This window comes from Meriones unguiculatus, chromosome 14 (assembly GCF_030254825.1).
Source record: "Meriones unguiculatus strain TT.TT164.6M chromosome 14, Bangor_MerUng_6.1, whole genome shotgun sequence".
In the NCBI taxonomy this organism is placed as follows: domain Eukaryota; kingdom Metazoa; phylum Chordata; class Mammalia; order Rodentia; family Muridae; genus Meriones; species Meriones unguiculatus.
The window spans coordinates 70646206-70662585 of NC_083361.1; the positions used below are offsets into that span (position 1 = coordinate 70646206).

Sequence of the window (16380 nt, forward strand, 5' to 3'; positions counted from 1 at the left end):
AGCAAAATACAGAACCCCAGGAGAAAGTAAAACTATGTAACTAATAGTTAAAAAAAAAAAAAAAAAAAGAAAAAGACAAAAAAAATGTAGTTGCCTGGGAGGGGAAACGGGTTCAAACAATTGTGAAGCTTATACAATTGAGATCTGAGCACTTTGTTGTACATAAATTATACTTTATAAAAGCCCAATGTCTTAAAAGAGAGGCACATGCATCCTGCCCTGTGACCTGGAGTTAGTTACACATGTAACTCCAGTTAGAGAGCTACTCCAGTCTCTCTGACACAAAATAGACATCGTTGAACTTGCTTAGCTTCATCCAATCTCTGCCTCTGTAAATAAAAACAAAATTAGTAGCCTCATAACAGAACATGAAAGAGTCAATAAAAAATTATTTTTTAAAGTGTCTAACCCAATACCTGTTAATCCTGGAGAAAGAGTTTCAGTAAATTAAAAAAAAAATGTTTTTAAATAAGCTGTAATTCTGAAACTCCAACTGGAGAAATAATTTATGGTTCTGCTGTGCAAATGATGCCATGTGCAATTTAAGGTAAAAACTCAAAACTCAGAGTGGAAAACAATAAGTTAAAGAAACCGTTCCATTCTGTGAGAGATCATGTGGACACAGCTGGTAGCTATCAATTATTCATGATTATTGCAGGGAAATTTGGCATTTTCTGTAGCCATCCACAAACCTGTCATCATTGTGTCCTACCTCATCTTTTACCAAGTGTCAGCCGGCAGGGAAAGGTAATACAAAAGCTGGGATTACTGGGGGTGCCTGGCTTGTACTTGTCTAATGGAAGCCTCCATTCTTCCCTTTCCAGATGTTTCCAGAGCAAATTATTTATTCAGTTTTAGGACCGATGTGATGTTTGGGTTAAGAATTAATGGAAAAGTAAGAGTGGAATTCAAATGCACCTCACCTTCCTGCTTAATCCCTGGCCCCTGTTCCTCCTGCTAAATCATCTTCCATTTTTTTGCTTGACTATTTTTGGAAAATGGATGATGGCATCAGGGCGTCCCTAGAGCGGCCTTCCTCCCTGTCCTGTTGGCCCTGCTGAGGGAAGGCTGGGGAAATGCTTCCTTGCTACACAATTCCTCCTCCCTTTCTCTTGGGTTTTTCTGGTAGACCTAGCTGACCTACAATGACCATTTCCCAGGCTGTGCTCCAAGGACCCCATTCTGGCCACCATTTCTGTTTGGCAAGTACAATAGTTACTCAAGAGAAAGCAAGTGTCACTCTGTGCAATGGTGTTCTCTGTGTGTGTGTCTTAAAATGCAGCAGGTAGCTGGCCACAGAACAATTTGTGGTGGTCTTTGGCCCTGTTGCCTCCAGCACATCATCCTTTCTTATTTGGGGTTGTTGTGACGTTTCATTTCCTTTCTGCAGAACCTTTTTGGGAACCTGGTAACTGGACGCATTGTTCTGCCACCTGTGGCCCCTTGGGAGTCCGCCTTCAGAGGCCCCAGTGCGTGACGGCTAGTGGGCAGGAAGTGAATGAAGCCCTTTGTGATCCTCACAGGAAGCCGCTGGCTGGGTTTCAGTCCTGTAACACCCGGGATTGCCCAGCAAGGTATGTATGTGTAGTAACTTCTTTAACAGTACATTAGGTTTTGCTGATTTTGGAAGGTCCGATAGAAACTGGAGAGATGGCTCAGTGGTTAGAAGCACTAGCTATTCTTCTAGAGGACCCAGGTTCAATTGCCAGAACCAAATGGCAGTTCATGACCATCTTTAAGTCCAGCCCCAGGGAATTTGATACCCTCTTCTGGCCTCTGCAAGCATAAGGCACACACATGATGCGTAGACATACATGCAGGCAAAACATCCATACACATAAAATATATAAAAACTTAACTTTTTAAAAAAGGCACAGTAATTTGGACTGTGCTCAGTAGCCACACTCAGAGAAAGTGTTAATATGAGATAAAGGATACATAGTGGTACATCAGTGGTACATAGCATAGCAAAAAATTGACCAAAAGACACAAAAATAAAAACTAAAAAAAAAAAAAAACAAAAAAACAAAAAACAAAAACAACAACAACAACAACAAAAAAAAACAATTAACAAGTGAAGAGGTGTTTTTGTAGTTTTTAATTTCAGATCCATGAGGCAGGTCTGATGTTTCAGCCCTAATTTTCTGATTTAAAAAATCGAGAGTTGGGGGCTGGAGATGTGACTCTTCTTGCTCTTGTGGAGAACCTTGTCCGGGTGCCCAGCACCTCTGTTCATGGCCTCACAACTGCCTCTAACTCAGCTCTCTCTGGTCTCAGTTCCCAGCACCCATGTCCACGGGCTTTCAACCTGTGTCCTCAGCTCCAGGAGATCCAATGCCCTCCTACACATCAGTGGTCAGCTACACACCCACAGAATGTGCATGTGCACACACACACACACACACACACACACACACACAAATAATACACATTTTAAAATAAATAGGAGAATCTTACTGTTACACAGTTCCATTTCCTATAGCAATGTTCACACCGTGGGCGGCTCCCATGCTTCAGAAGAGTGTGAGAAGCAGAGGACGCCATGGCCGCTTGGAGGCACGTGCTTTGAAGGACTGTGGGCGTCGCAGGCATTCTACCGGCCGTACCTTTTAGTAACCACTGTCCTTTCTAAATGGAGCATGTCATACTGAGAGCCAGCCTCCGGAAAGCAGCCATCTTACGATACAAAGCCCACAGGGGATCTGACCCTTCGGGGTGGACAGTGACAGCTCTCCATTAAGCCTTACAGGTGGCACACTCATCACTACACTGGCTCTCTCCACCTAGTGACACTGCGTTCCTCACCTGTGCTGCTGCCCTATCCCGGAGCGACGTGACTCCCTGACACCACCATAGTGCTAGGATCAACAAATCAGCCCCTTCACGGCAGTGTTCACTAAGGTCCTGTAGCTTCTGTCCCCAGGTGGTTCACGAGTGTGTGGTCAGAGTGCTCTGTGTCTTGCGGTGACGGATTTCACGGTCGGCAAGTGACATGCAAGCAGACGAAAGCCAATGGGACGGTACAGGCAGTGTCCCCCAGGGCATGTGCTCCTAAAGACAGGCCTCTGGGGAAAAAAACGTGTTCTGCCCGTCCATGTGCTCAACAGGCCGTCGGCCCAGGAAACCAGGTAAACTTGTGGGTTGGCAGTGTTATCTGTAATCAGTAATTTGTCACCAATGAACTTTAAAATCGTTTTAAAATATTTAGCTTGAAGTATTGTTCAATATTTAAATGAGAGATAGCTTATGTTTGTGATTACATGGATGAGTGTCATGGGCTGTATCACATGAAGTAATCCAGACACAGAATACGAAGACTTGTACATGAATCTAGTCAGGTATAGAAAGCAGTGAATAGAACAGTAGTTTTAAGTTGCTGAGTGACTGGGAATAAGGATGTGATCTTAAAGAGTCCAAAGTAGTACAAGATAAATACACTGTGGTGAGCTATTATGCAAAAGAATATTTATAGCTAATAATGCTGTATTACACCCTTAAAAATTGATAATGGGTCATATTTTCTCTTTTAGTGAAACTAGATTTCCCCCTCATATAATATATCTTAATTGTGGATTCCCTTCCTGCTACTCCTTCCATTTTCTTCCACATCCCCTTCCATCCAGATAAATAAAATATAAGATAAAACTAAAACATTGGAATAGGACAACACAAGCGGAAGGAAAAGAACCCAAGTAAAGGCATAAGAAACAGATATAGACACAGAGACCCACTCGTTTGCACACTCAGAAATCCCGTATAAACACAAAACTGGAAGCCATAATATACACACAAAGAACCTGTAGGGTAAAAAGAAAAACAAAAACATTTATTAACCTATTAAGATAAAAAATAAAATTGAAAAAAAAAGACCCTGATAAGACATTATGGGACATGGACTCACCAAAGCTTACAGTGAGGTCATTTTCTGTTGGCCATCCGCTGTAGGACACAGCCTAACCTTAAGAGGAGTTTGTTTCCCCAATGAGACTCTCTTGGAGAAAACTAAATTTTCACTCATCAATTGGAGATATCTTCTGGGTTAGGAGTGGGGGCATGTGTCCCCTTCTCCTTTCAGCCCTGGCACCTTATCTGGTGCAGACCTCTTCAGGCCCTGTGTGTGCTGTCTCAGTCTCTTTTGATTTAGAGCCTTGTTTCCTGGGTGTCAGCCACCCACTCTGGGCTCTTATACTTTTCATTTTCTCTTCCACAGGGTTCCCTGAGCCCTGAGGGGAGAAATTTGATGGAGACATCCTGTTTAGGGCTGAGTATTCTAAAACCTCTCAGTTTGTATAATGTCTGGCTGTGGGTCTCTGTATTTGTTCCCATCTTCTATAGGAGGAAACTTCTCTGAGAATGGTTGAGCAAGGCACTGATCTATGAGTATAGAAGAATGTCAGGATGGCAAATTTCAGACTAATCTGAGATATGAAGCCAGTCCACGCTACCTAGGAAAACACTATCTGAAATTTATATATATAAATTTATATATATAAAGAAAAATTCCTAGGAATTTTGTTTCCAATGTATAGAACCTTATAAAGAAAAATATAGTATATTGGGGCTGGAGAAATAGCTCAGAAGTTAAGAACACTGGCTGCTCTTCCAAATGGCAAAGGTTTGATTCTCAGAATACACATAATGGGTCACAACCATGGACAACTTGAGTTCTGCGTGATCCAATGTTCTCTTTTGGCCTCCATGGGGATCAGGCACCCACGTGGTGGGTGCACGTGTGCACATACACACATACACACACAGGCAAAACACTCTCTATGTCTATGTCTATGTCTATGTCTATGTCTATGTCTATGTCTATCTCTCTATCTCATATCTATATCTATCTATTTATCTATCTATCTATCTATCTCTATATATAATAAAATGCTAAAAAATAGCTGTTTGTTATTTCAATGAGTAAGTGGAAAGTTGGACAAATAGAAGACCTATTACTTTGGAGAATAGAAATATCAGCACTATAAAGACCCAGAAATGAATTTATGAATGGAATACAATTTTAATTAAAGTGACAGAGTGGAACTTATTATGATTCTGATCTTTATTCTGGGAACAAATAATGACAAAAACTTTCAGGAAGACAAACTCTGAGCAGCAGGGAGAGCCCTCTCTCATCCTATGCCAACTAGGATGCTAGTTTGTCTGGAGCAATCACAGCACTGAACCAGTTCAATCGATCAGTGATTTCAAAGTTCAAGGGCAGTAAATCAAGTAGGAAGATTAGTATTGAAGAAACTAGGTAGCATAAAACTGCAAAATGTTTTTCAAAGAAATTAAAGGATATCTAAAGAAATAGAAAGATTTCCTGTGTTCATGGGTGGCATGATATTGCTAATACCAACACTCTCCAAATTTATCTAAAGATTCACAGCATTGTCTACCAGAAATTGGTAAGCTAAATCTAATATAAATCCATATGGAACTAAAACCCATAATATCAAAAGCAAGTCTTATAGATTAAGTTGGAGGGCCCAAACTTCTGCTTTTAAAACTTTCAACAAGACACTGCTGTTTTAACAGAACACATACATATACACCTCTGAAACATAATAGAATCCAAAACTAAACCATTTGATTCTTGGTAAGCAAACATAATACTTCATGATGGTTAATCTCAGTTGCCAACTTGCTTAGCTTAAAAAAAGCACCAGGTACTTGGAGATGTATCTGTGATAAAGATTCCAGTGATTAACTGAAGAGCTGAGGCTTCTCCTGAATGTGGGCAGCAGCATCCTACAGGATAGGATCCCAGAAAGAATACAAAAGGAAAAGGGGAAAAGCCAGCTGAGCTTAGACATCCCCTGACCCTACTTTCTGATTCTCTGAGAAATCACCCCATTCTTGCTGCACCTGCCGGTTATTCTTGTTGCCTGCCTTCCCTAGCCTGAAGGACTGTACCTCCTAAAACATGAGCCAAAATAAGCCTTTTCTCCCCCAAGTTGTCTTTTGTTGGTGGTTGGTCTCAGCACTAACAACAGGAAGTGATCTTCTTTAACACGGGCTTCATGCAGGACAACTGTGCACCCACAGAAAAGCACAAAGTCATGCTCCCTGCTTACAGGGAGTGCAGACAACACGAAGATCACAATGACATTTAGGAGCCAACACTATAAAATTTAAGAAAAAATAGACATATGAATCTCCATACTGTAGGAAATGGTATTTTATGTAGAACACCAAATGCATAGGCAAAACAATAATGAATAATTTGAATCATATCAAAACTAAAACAATCATCAAGACATTAACAGATAACCTACAGGATGGGAAAAATATTTAAATGACAGGTATCTGAAAAGGAACTTATGTCTAAAATACATCTGAAAAACAATCGAATGAAAGCATGAATGAGGGGTTTAAATAGCCATTTCTTGATTAAAAGTGACAAACGGCCAAGGAGGATCAACAGGTGCTCATGACTAGTTATGTGAAGAAATTAAAACTTAACCCATAAGGAGATACCGCCTACAGCCATCTCTGCAGCATTAGTTTAAAAACAGATAGTTTAAGAAGAGGATTCAGAACCGGAGTCTACAGGATTGTAGTGGGATGTAAGGTGGGGCGGCTCCCTTGCAAAACAATCCCCAGGTTCTTAAGAAGTTAGACACAAACTTGAGGATGGCCCAGCAGGTTCATTGCTAGGTGTGTATCCAAGAGCGATGAAAACACCACACAAATATCTACGGATGAGTGTGTCCACCGAATGACTCACAATAATCAAACAGTAGAGTCAGTACAGCAGTAGCACCACTGCCAGAATGATGAAGCAAGCGCCAAGGTACTGCCCTGTGGCGCGTCAGCACAAGAGATATCATTTAAAGGAATGTGGGGCTGGTACACTCTACACTACAGACCGACCTTCGGGCTCTCAGGACAAACACAGAAGACAGACGCAGGACTCCACTGTTGTGCCCAGAGTAGGTAAATCTGTCAAACAGAAGGCAGCTTTGTGGGAATGGAGGAACTTCTGCTGAGTGCTATCGGGTTTCTGTGAGGGATGATGATAACGTTCCAAACTTGGCTGTGGTGTGGCAAATTTGAAAACCATTACAATGTGTGTTTTAAATGCTTGATCATTATATGGCGGGTGAATTCAGGCCCAGTGAAATATAGCTATGACATAAATTGATTGTCTGAGAAAAGCTGGTTCAGTAAGGTAAGAAAAATAAGCAAAATCGCAGACTGCACCACAAGAACATGCACCACAAGCATCTGAGCTGACTGGGGAGCTCACTCTACAGTAACAAAAGTGTAAAGGACTTTTCCATGCACAGTATGATTATAAGGAAAATGGTATGGACATTATGGCAGTATGAAAATTCAAGGGCTGCGAAGCAAGCTTGAGTTGTAGCTGAACTTGCCTTAGCACAGGTGCCTCCATCTTTGATCAGAGCAGAAACACAGAAACACAGATGGGCTTCACTGTTTTAAATATAGCCATTTCCATACTTAATCAATTCAGAGTTCGTCCCATCCTTTTCCCTTCTCTCTGAGGTGGTCTGAGTTTCAGATGATGAAGTGGGGGGGGGGGTTTAGGTCTGTCTGCAGAGCTATCATCCACCCCTTCTACCTCGCCACGGGGACAACTGGTCCCTGTAACTTGTGGCTGATCCACCTCAGCACAAATCTCAGTAGAGACCATGTGCCTGAGCATTCAGGGCGCCTGAGACACTGTTCTGTGCTTCTTTTCCAGTGTCCTGGACGTTGCGTGGGCCATGCCATGAGGATGCAGCAGCACCACACTGTTTGTGCCCACGACAGCTCCAACTTCAGCTGTGAGGGCAGAAGGAGGTACTGACCCCAACCCGGTGTAGCGTGCACCTCCCCTTGCATCTTCAGGAACCAGAACTGCCGGATATGGAATCTTTCCTAGTTTCTATCACTTCTCATGACTGAAAATTTCTATTCAATTAGGATTTATTCAGAATCATCCACAATAGTATACATTATACTGAAATACTATTTATAATCACAGTTATTTGGATGTTAAACATAAAGAGAAAGTACTCTAAAAGGAAAAAAGAAGTAGCACTCAAAATAGATTTTTTAAACACACACACACACACACATTTGCTCAAGCCTAATATTTAACTTGGGTTTATAGGTTAAATATTCCCGTTTTTTATTTATTCCTATTTAGAAGCTGTGTTGATTTGGCTATTAGCATAAAGATTTAGCAGAGAACAAAAATAAACTTTTTAGTTTTCAAAGGGGCTCTGTTTTCTCTTGCATGGAAGGCTGAGCAGTCATGTGGTAGAGTAGACTTGACTCATGTGAGCACCTGGAAAGCCAGCCTCCACCTGCTGGCTGGCTTTACTACCCTACAAGATAACATTGCAGTCATCAAGTGTGAGGGAACATGCAAGTTATACAGCACCAGGGACTTTTCATTCTTTTATTGTGTGACCTGTATAAATACCTGTGTAAATCTACACGTGGAATGTTACCATGCTTGTGAACTTGAACTTAAAATGTTATGACTAGTGAGTATACTGAGTAGTCCCACGCACAGGGGACACCTCGTAAGTGATTCTTTCATACTGCTCTACACACTGAGTCCTGCTGAAGAAAGTGGATGACCTTGACTGTTGGCTTGGTCACTGTTCCGAGCCTTCAGTAAGGTTTGGCAACATAGAGTCAGCAGCATTTCTTATCCCCAAAAGGTGATTCCAAGCCAGAACCATTCTCTTCAAATGGAAAATGTTTGGAGCTGCTGCCTTCATTCTCAACAGACAACTTAGTTTCCTACTTGCTGAGAAGATAGAGACCACACACAGATTTGCACCATCCCAGATGTTTTGCTTTGCAGTCATAAAGACATCTTTACAACATAAAAACATATATGGATGGAGCCTTTTATTTTAACATACCATACATATTTTTCTGAAACTTGGTTTTATATTTAAGAATGTATTGTAAACATGATCTATCTTAGCACACATACTCTATTTAAATATGATATTTAACATTCCATTATTTCCTGGATGGTGTATTGTTTCAATTTTTGCCCTTATAAACACAGGCTGCAGTAAACATCTTAGAATGTATGTGTCTTTATGCTCAGGAAGTTACATTTTTATGGGGTAGACATTTATAAATCAAAGTGAATTCATAAGCATGTTTCTTTGGACATTTCCAAATTACCATCAAATTATCTAAACAATATGAGAGTTATCCCCATTTTCATTGAAATTAGATAAGTTTTTAATCTTTCAATTTTTTCAATAAATGTGATGGAGTTGTTTTCTCTAACATTTTATATGCATTTTTGATCCCTTGTGTACTTTTCTTGAATCTACCTTTCATCCTTTTCATTTCACCCATTATCACCCTTGACCAGACCACCATCACTGTAATGCAGGCTTTACTTGCTCCCAGGGAGAAGGCTCACCAAAACTTTTAATGTGGGGCTATGCTATGCACGTAACTCAACTTCCTCTTTCACTGCATTCTCCTCTCTCTCTTTTTTCCTCCCTTTTTATCAGTCTGTCTCATATGTATGAAATATTATATATATATAATCTTGGTATACCGTACTTATAGCCCTTGAATATACCTTACAGGCTCAATCAAAGCAACAAAAACATGGTGCAGAAAATGTAAAAGGAGAAAAAGAATGCATGGAATGATCTATTAAGGAGATTCTGACTCTGATCAAATAGCATCTTACACAAAGGATATGGAAGTGAAATAGTAGAGTAGATTTGCTTTGAATAGTAGACAGAAATTTCCCAGAGCTGTGCTTGTGTGTGAAGTGCCAGGTGCCTTCCATTTGCTTTGTATGGCTTTTCTCTGCTAGAATGGCTGGCCTGTGTCATAACCTGGTGTTCTTCAGGTTCTGGTGTTATTTGGCCTCATATCTCTGGTGGTTTGTGAATAGGGTACTAAGCTCGTTCGTAGAGAGAGCTGCTGAGAGGAGTAGCTCTGAAGTTTTAGAACCATGTTTCACCTACAGATACCTGCTGGACTGGTATGCTTGCTCTCTGTGGGTTTAGGGAAGGTGTGAATTAGAAGGTCCAGAAGGTGGCCTTAGATATCCTTTCTAAAATGCTTAGAGAAGCAGATCTAGCAGGGACACCCAGAAACCACAGCAAGGCCTCAGTAGATGTGAGACAGTATTTTATAGGAGATCACGTTGGTGCCTGGAGCAGAGAGTTGGTGGTGGGTAAACTGTCTGTTGGTGCCTTCTGTAGCCCGGGAAGGCTCGGGAGGTGTGGGCTCCATTGAATGGCACTGTAGAAGGCCTTGGACCTGTAGGAGTAGAAGTAGCCCAGGCCTGTCCACAAGAAACATGAGAGTCTACGGTCTCTGAGGAGATGATGCAGACACAGAAAGCTCCTTAGAGTGATGTTTTCCAAATGCGCCCAAAAGTCAGAATTTAACGGGAAATTTTCCCAGGATATTTTCTGGCAGGCTACATCTTTGTAAAGCTGTCTGCTTCTGTCTATTCTTGACAAATAGCCAAGCTCGGGCCCCATTGACAGCCCTTCGAATCAATAGCTCCATCTGGCTCATGGTGCAAGGATTATTTGAAGTGAGGATAGAGCGAGAAATTGAGGCAAACTAGTAGAACCATCACTTCATGATTCCCACTACCATTATGTATATATCTGGAAACACATGAGGCCCTACTGCATTTATATTGTTGTCGTCTATACAACCTCCATCTGACTTGAATGTCCCTGCTCTCAAAATTCAGCCTTTAGCTGAATCAACTTCAGTCTTTGTTTTTCAGCCTCCAAGAGTTTCTGGCTTTGGCCTCCCTGTGCCCCTCATCCTTTTATTTAGGAAGGGCTTGCCTTCAACCAAGAGGAAACACTTGAATTACTTAAATCTCTTTAGGCCAGAAACAACAAAAGCCAACTTGGAAGGGTTTCGGCAAAGAGGAAAGGGCTTTATTAATAAGATAGGATCACCTAACACATGTTAACATCCATTTACTACCCTCTTAAATCTATTCTTCGCCTATTTGTTCAGTTGTTTTTCTGTAGGTATCTGAGCTCTACAGTAGAAGGCGGCCAGGGAGTACCCAGTCTGCTTTATTGGTCAGAGTGACTCAACTTTGGGGCGTTAAGATTTATACCCACTGGAGAAAACAAAAGAAGTTAACAGGACAATCCTCTCTGGCCCTTCTTCCCTAAACCTTATAACCAATTTAGTGGGACAGAATTGTTTTCTAGTTAAACCCTTTGATGGTGTCGCCGCCTACTGGGGAATCCAAGTATTGTGTCCTACTTTGTGTAACACTTCTTCACAAGCCAGACTTTCGCCAAGTTTCTCCGTTTTCTTACACACCCAGTCATATTTCAATATCCCTTCAGAAAGATGCTGTATAAACTGTAATTCAGTTACAGTAGTGACCAGGGAGTCCATTAGAAACAGATGGGTTGTAACTGGAAAGCAGGAAGTTGCTGCCTTTGTTTTTCTTCTCATCTCTGCAGCTTTTTTTTTTTTTTTTTTTTTTTGGTATTTGGCTTTATTACTGACTTTTTCTAAATGGCCTCTGACCTCTTTGGTTGATGTGGCAGACACTATTATCCCAAAATCATGTCTTGTTCCACATCTTCCAGATTTCAAAGAGAAAGACAACTACGGAACCACCTCAGGTTAGAACCTGGTCATCTTTGGAAACAGAACTGCCTCCTACCTTGCAAATGTACCCTCCATGGCAATGTGTCCTAGAACATGGGGCGGAGGGAGGGATTCCTCAAAGTAGATCTGCTGAGAGGCTGTCCTCTCAGGTCATTATCTTTCCAAACATTAGCAACCACTGAGCTTCTTTTCCATTTTAGACCCCACTTTCCAAATAAATTTTGTCTCTGAGCTCACTGGTGATGAGTCTAGGTGTGGATGCATCTAAATGTGCCTGTGACCACACACTCCTCGGCAGATATGCTGTCAGGTGTATACATTCCTGTTCACAGATGTGTATTTCGGGGCTTAGCAATAGCAACAAGGCTTGCTAGCAATTTTGAAGTGGCTCCGCACAGTAATAACTCTCTTCCTTGCCTAAACTGATCTGCTCCAGACTTCTAGGGTAGTCCATTCTTGAAATACGAACTGATTGGGTGTTGGAAGTCCCTGGGAACATGTAGCTTGTCAGCCATGCCTCTTTTGTGAGATCATGTTTCAGGGGAGAATGCACAGCCTCAGGTATTGGGTAACGATGTCACCGTTACTCTAAATGGTATGGCAGGAGATATCTTTCTCTCTCCCTCTCTCTCTCTCTCTCTCTCTCTCTGTGTGTGTGTGTGTAGAAGAGTTACAGGCCTGTTCCTGCATGTCCAGCTCAGGTCGTGGTTTAGGATAGAACCCTCTAAGATTCAGACAGTTTGTCCTCACCATCAGTGGAGCACCAAAATCCTTCCTGGTGGTGAGGATTTCTTTGGTGTAATTTCACACCCATTGATTCTCCTTGCATACACCTGAGCGTGAGCACTCACCACTGGCTTCTCACAGGGCACTCCTCATACTGTGGCAGCCAGCCACTTGCTGGTTCTCTTCATATACTTTTCAGCTGCATTTCGATACTTCATGGGGTGCATTTCTCCCATTTCTTCTTCATAGCCGTGTGTTTAATACATGAAGCCTTAAGCAAATGCTGATTGGCTTTTTCTATGTCTTCTTCTTTTCCTTGTATCAGTATCTTTGCCAATTTCCAGAGCCTTCCTAGCATATCTCGTGATAAATGGGTGGACTGTGGGGCCCTTCTCGACATCTAGAGCCCAGGTTGTATTCTGAAGTATCTGTCTTTATTCTGGTCAGATAACTGTCACACTGCTCTGCTTAGCCAGCCATGCACAGCACAAATTAGTTTTTGGAGGAAGCCTTTGGTAGGTAGAACTCATTGGAGGAGAAAAAGCTTGATTGGGGCAGGCAGAAAGAGGCATCTTCTCCAGTTTTATGTTACTTCTTTTTATTTCAGACGTGCCTTTGGGAGAAACTGCACCTCAGGGCCCTGTGAGGCATGTTGGCGTGTGGGGCCCTGGAAGCCCTGTTCAGCAGTCTGTGGCAGGGGCTTCCAGTCCCGCAAAGTCGACTGCATTCACACAGCAAGCTGCACGCCTGTGGCTGACAGATACTGTGCGCAGATGAAGCCAGCTTCCTGGAGGCATTGCCTTGGGCCTTCCTGTGATAGTACGTACCCATCTCAGGTATCACCAGCTCCCCAGAAGCCTTGCCAAAACTGGGACACTAATGTGCCTGCCTATCCAAGTCACATGGGAGGGCTGGGGGTGCAGGCAGCAGCACTGATTCTTCAGAGCAGTGGCAGCCGCTCCACACACACATTTTTTTAGCAGTCTCCTCTGCTAAGACTGAGCCAATGGGCTCCTATAAGTGAGCAAATGTCCTAAAATTACATAGTGAATGTAATTGTATGTTACTTTTCAGAGGTGAGGGGAGGCAAGTATGAGGTTTTCAGAAGTTTTCCAAGAGGCCTATGACCTTGCAAAAAGTAACCTCTGCCCTCAGCCCTGAGAGCTGTAGGACAGAGGGCCTGTGAGAATCTCAGGGAGTCACAGGAAGCCAGCTGACCATGTGGAGAAGGGATCCCACTGCTTTTCTGAAATCGGTGCAAATAGTAGCCCCAGGCATGCCTCGTTTCTTACTCGTTCTCTAATGAACGCCATGCTATAGATTCTTTTCTCTTTTGCAGGAGACTGCACGGACACAACTCACTACTGTGCATTCGTAAAGCACCTTAATCTGTGCTCTCTGGCCCTCTATAAACAAAGGTGCTGCCAGTCATGCCAAGAAGGATAAAGCTTTGGCAAGGTTGTGATGCTGCTGTGGTGAGAAATGAAAACTATCAAGGCTCTTTCCTTCATGCCCCTGGTTCAAAGCCATATACGTCTTAAAGTCTCTAGAGCCTGTGCTCGAGCAGAGGTTGATGCAGACACAGTGCCTGCTACAATTTTGTAAAGTTACCTCTTCCAGCAGTTGGTTTTTAATTCCAGTTTCCATAAACGATGCATTCTAGGATTAACATAAATTCATCAGCGGCCATGCCCTTGTACTTGGGCCCTCGTCATGAGCACATCATCACCTCCTGTGATTTGTAGACCAGCAAATAGTGGCCCATCCCAAAGAATCTGTAACTGAGAACTTCTCTCAAGTTGTAGAGTTTCAACACATTTGTGCAGTATTTACTTTTTAAAGGCTCTGGTCAGTAGCTGTTCAGATGTTGGCACTAACGGCATTTTTACAGATCCTTATGTTTATTATGTGAAGAAGAGGCAATCTCTCTAGACAGCTTGTAACACCAACTGAGCCAAGGATTCGCCACAGATGGCATCTTGTCTTCACTCTTAAAGCACCTATGGAAGAAAACATAGTAGACATGGCTGCTATTTTCATAACTACAGAAATCTATCTGTGACCAAATGAGGCATCTTGAAAATCAAAGAAGAAAACCTGACCTTTTCTACTGATTTGATTTGAAGTATATTCAAAGCTTCCTTTTAAGAGCTGTGAATGAAACTTTTTCTAAGTACTGTTCTCTTGCACACAGAGATCAAAGCCTTATTAGATGTAATTTATGCATACAATAATATTCCTGAGGATTTTATTTTGGAAAGTTTATATGAAAGTAACCTAAATAAGAAACATGATAGTTGAAAGAATTGTTTATGGTAAATGATTATTTTAATTTCAGCTGATATTGTCAATAAAAACAAAGTCCATTAGGATGAGGGTGGAAATGACAATTTGGGGGTTAGGAGCTCGAGCTGGGATTTGGGTAGTGCTTTGGGGAAGAAGGGCTGAATTTATTTTGGACTAGCACTCGGATTCAGTTAGGCGAGAAAAGAAGTTACACTATGGCTAGGACTAGATCTGACTTTAAGGTTAGGGCCAGTTTAGGAAGGGGTTGGCCAATGCTGGTGTTTGCAACATTGGAGTAAATTTTGCTGCTGAGAAAGGTTCAGGCTTGCATTCAATTTTAACTCCTCCAACTGATTCGACTATGGGGACCTTTCCATGGCATTTTCCCAGTTGTGGCTTTAGATGCTACACAACCCCAAATCAGTGATCCTGGCTTCTGTACCCAGTGTCTGGGATGCTCACACACACAGTGCCCACAGCCTCCTGGCACGCAACCTTTCCTGAGGCAGGTTGTGTTGGACCTACCTCCTGATCAGCATGTGAACAGCACACTGTGGCTTTGGGTCTGTCTGGAGAGAAGCTTGCCGAGCCTCTCTGCCATCCTCTAAACACAGGTCTCTCTCACATTCCAACTTCAGCCTCACCGACACTGGGATGAACACTACTGTAGGTGGAGGGTTTGGTGGTCTGGAACAAACAGGGGAAAGGAAAGAGCACACCAGCCCTTGAGTTGTTAGTCATCAATCACATTTGATTGCTGAACTTATTAAATTAAAAGAAAGATCACTTGTAAAATACTCTCTGTATATATTTATTATATGACTAAAAAGTGCAATATTTTATTTTGTACAATATGTAATAAAGACATGGGACATATATTTTTCATACTAACAAAATTTCTTATTAAACTGCTTTACCTTTGTATTTAAGGTTAAAAGAACGAATTTTCAGTTGTTATTGTACTTTTGTCTTGTTAACATCCAAATGGCATTCCTGTGTACTGTATTTTACTACTGTTTTTTATAACATAAGAGATAATGTTTCCCTTTGATGATCCTTAATTCAAAAATAAATTCACTTTTAGTATCCAATGGCATCCTTAGTGGCTTCTCTGTGTTGTGTTTTTGGTAGACGTTGGACTGCCCCTTTGTTAGTCCAGGAGGTCCCTTAGGGAGTTTGCTATTCCCGATTGTCCTCTGTACGCATTACAAGATTGAGAAAGCACAGAAATTCACACCGATTCCAAATCTCAGTCCTCTATGTCTTTGTGAATTTATGTCTTTGTCCATTGTGTCTTTGAAAAATGCCAATGGCAAAATAAGTAGAAACCTGGATAGATAACTGACAGGCAGAGAAGTAGGTGACAAGTCTGTCGAGAGCAAGGCATAGTAATTCTTTGTATTTTTGGAAGACTTGTTTTAGGCTCACAGTAAATTTGAGCAGGAAGTACAGATTTCAAAATATGCTTTATCTCATAACATGTGCAAACCTCCCCTACTAGCAATATCCCCTCCACATTTCTGTATTTACTGTAACTCGTGATCTATATGGATACATCCTAACTGAAATTCTGCAGTTTCTACTATGGTTTGGTTTTGGTGCTGCACATTTTATGGGTCTTGGCAAATGTAGAACATGTATACATTTTATTATCCTAAACATCTCTTCTTTTGCCTCTTTCCCTCTTTAATTTTTGTTTTTTGTTTGTTTGTTTTTCAAGGGTTTCTCTGTGTAGCCTTGGCTGTCCTGGAACTAGCTTTG

At 41.8% G+C, this 16380-nt stretch overlaps 1 protein-coding gene across 2 annotated transcripts in view; it reads left to right on the plus strand.

The window, feature by feature from the left end:
* The window catches only part of Adamtsl3 (ADAMTS like 3), a 276853-nt gene extending 260729 nt beyond the window's left edge, over positions 1 to 16124 (plus strand). Inside the window, exons 26-30 of one of the 2 annotated variants that reach the window (XM_060367463.1) lie at positions 1391 to 1574; positions 2924 to 3128; positions 7709 to 7806; positions 12941 to 13169; positions 13673 to 16124. In XM_060367463.1, the coding sequence (XP_060223446.1) occupies positions 1391 to 1574; positions 2924 to 3128; positions 7709 to 7806; positions 12941 to 13169; positions 13673 to 13711 (755 nt within the window). In that variant the 3' untranslated portion in view covers positions 13712 to 16124. The remainder of the gene's footprint in view (positions 1 to 1390; positions 1575 to 2923; positions 3129 to 7708; positions 7807 to 12940; positions 13170 to 13672) is intronic. The other variant, XM_060367462.1, reaches the window with a different exon arrangement.
* The last annotated feature ends 256 nt before the right edge of the window (positions 16125 to 16380 follow it).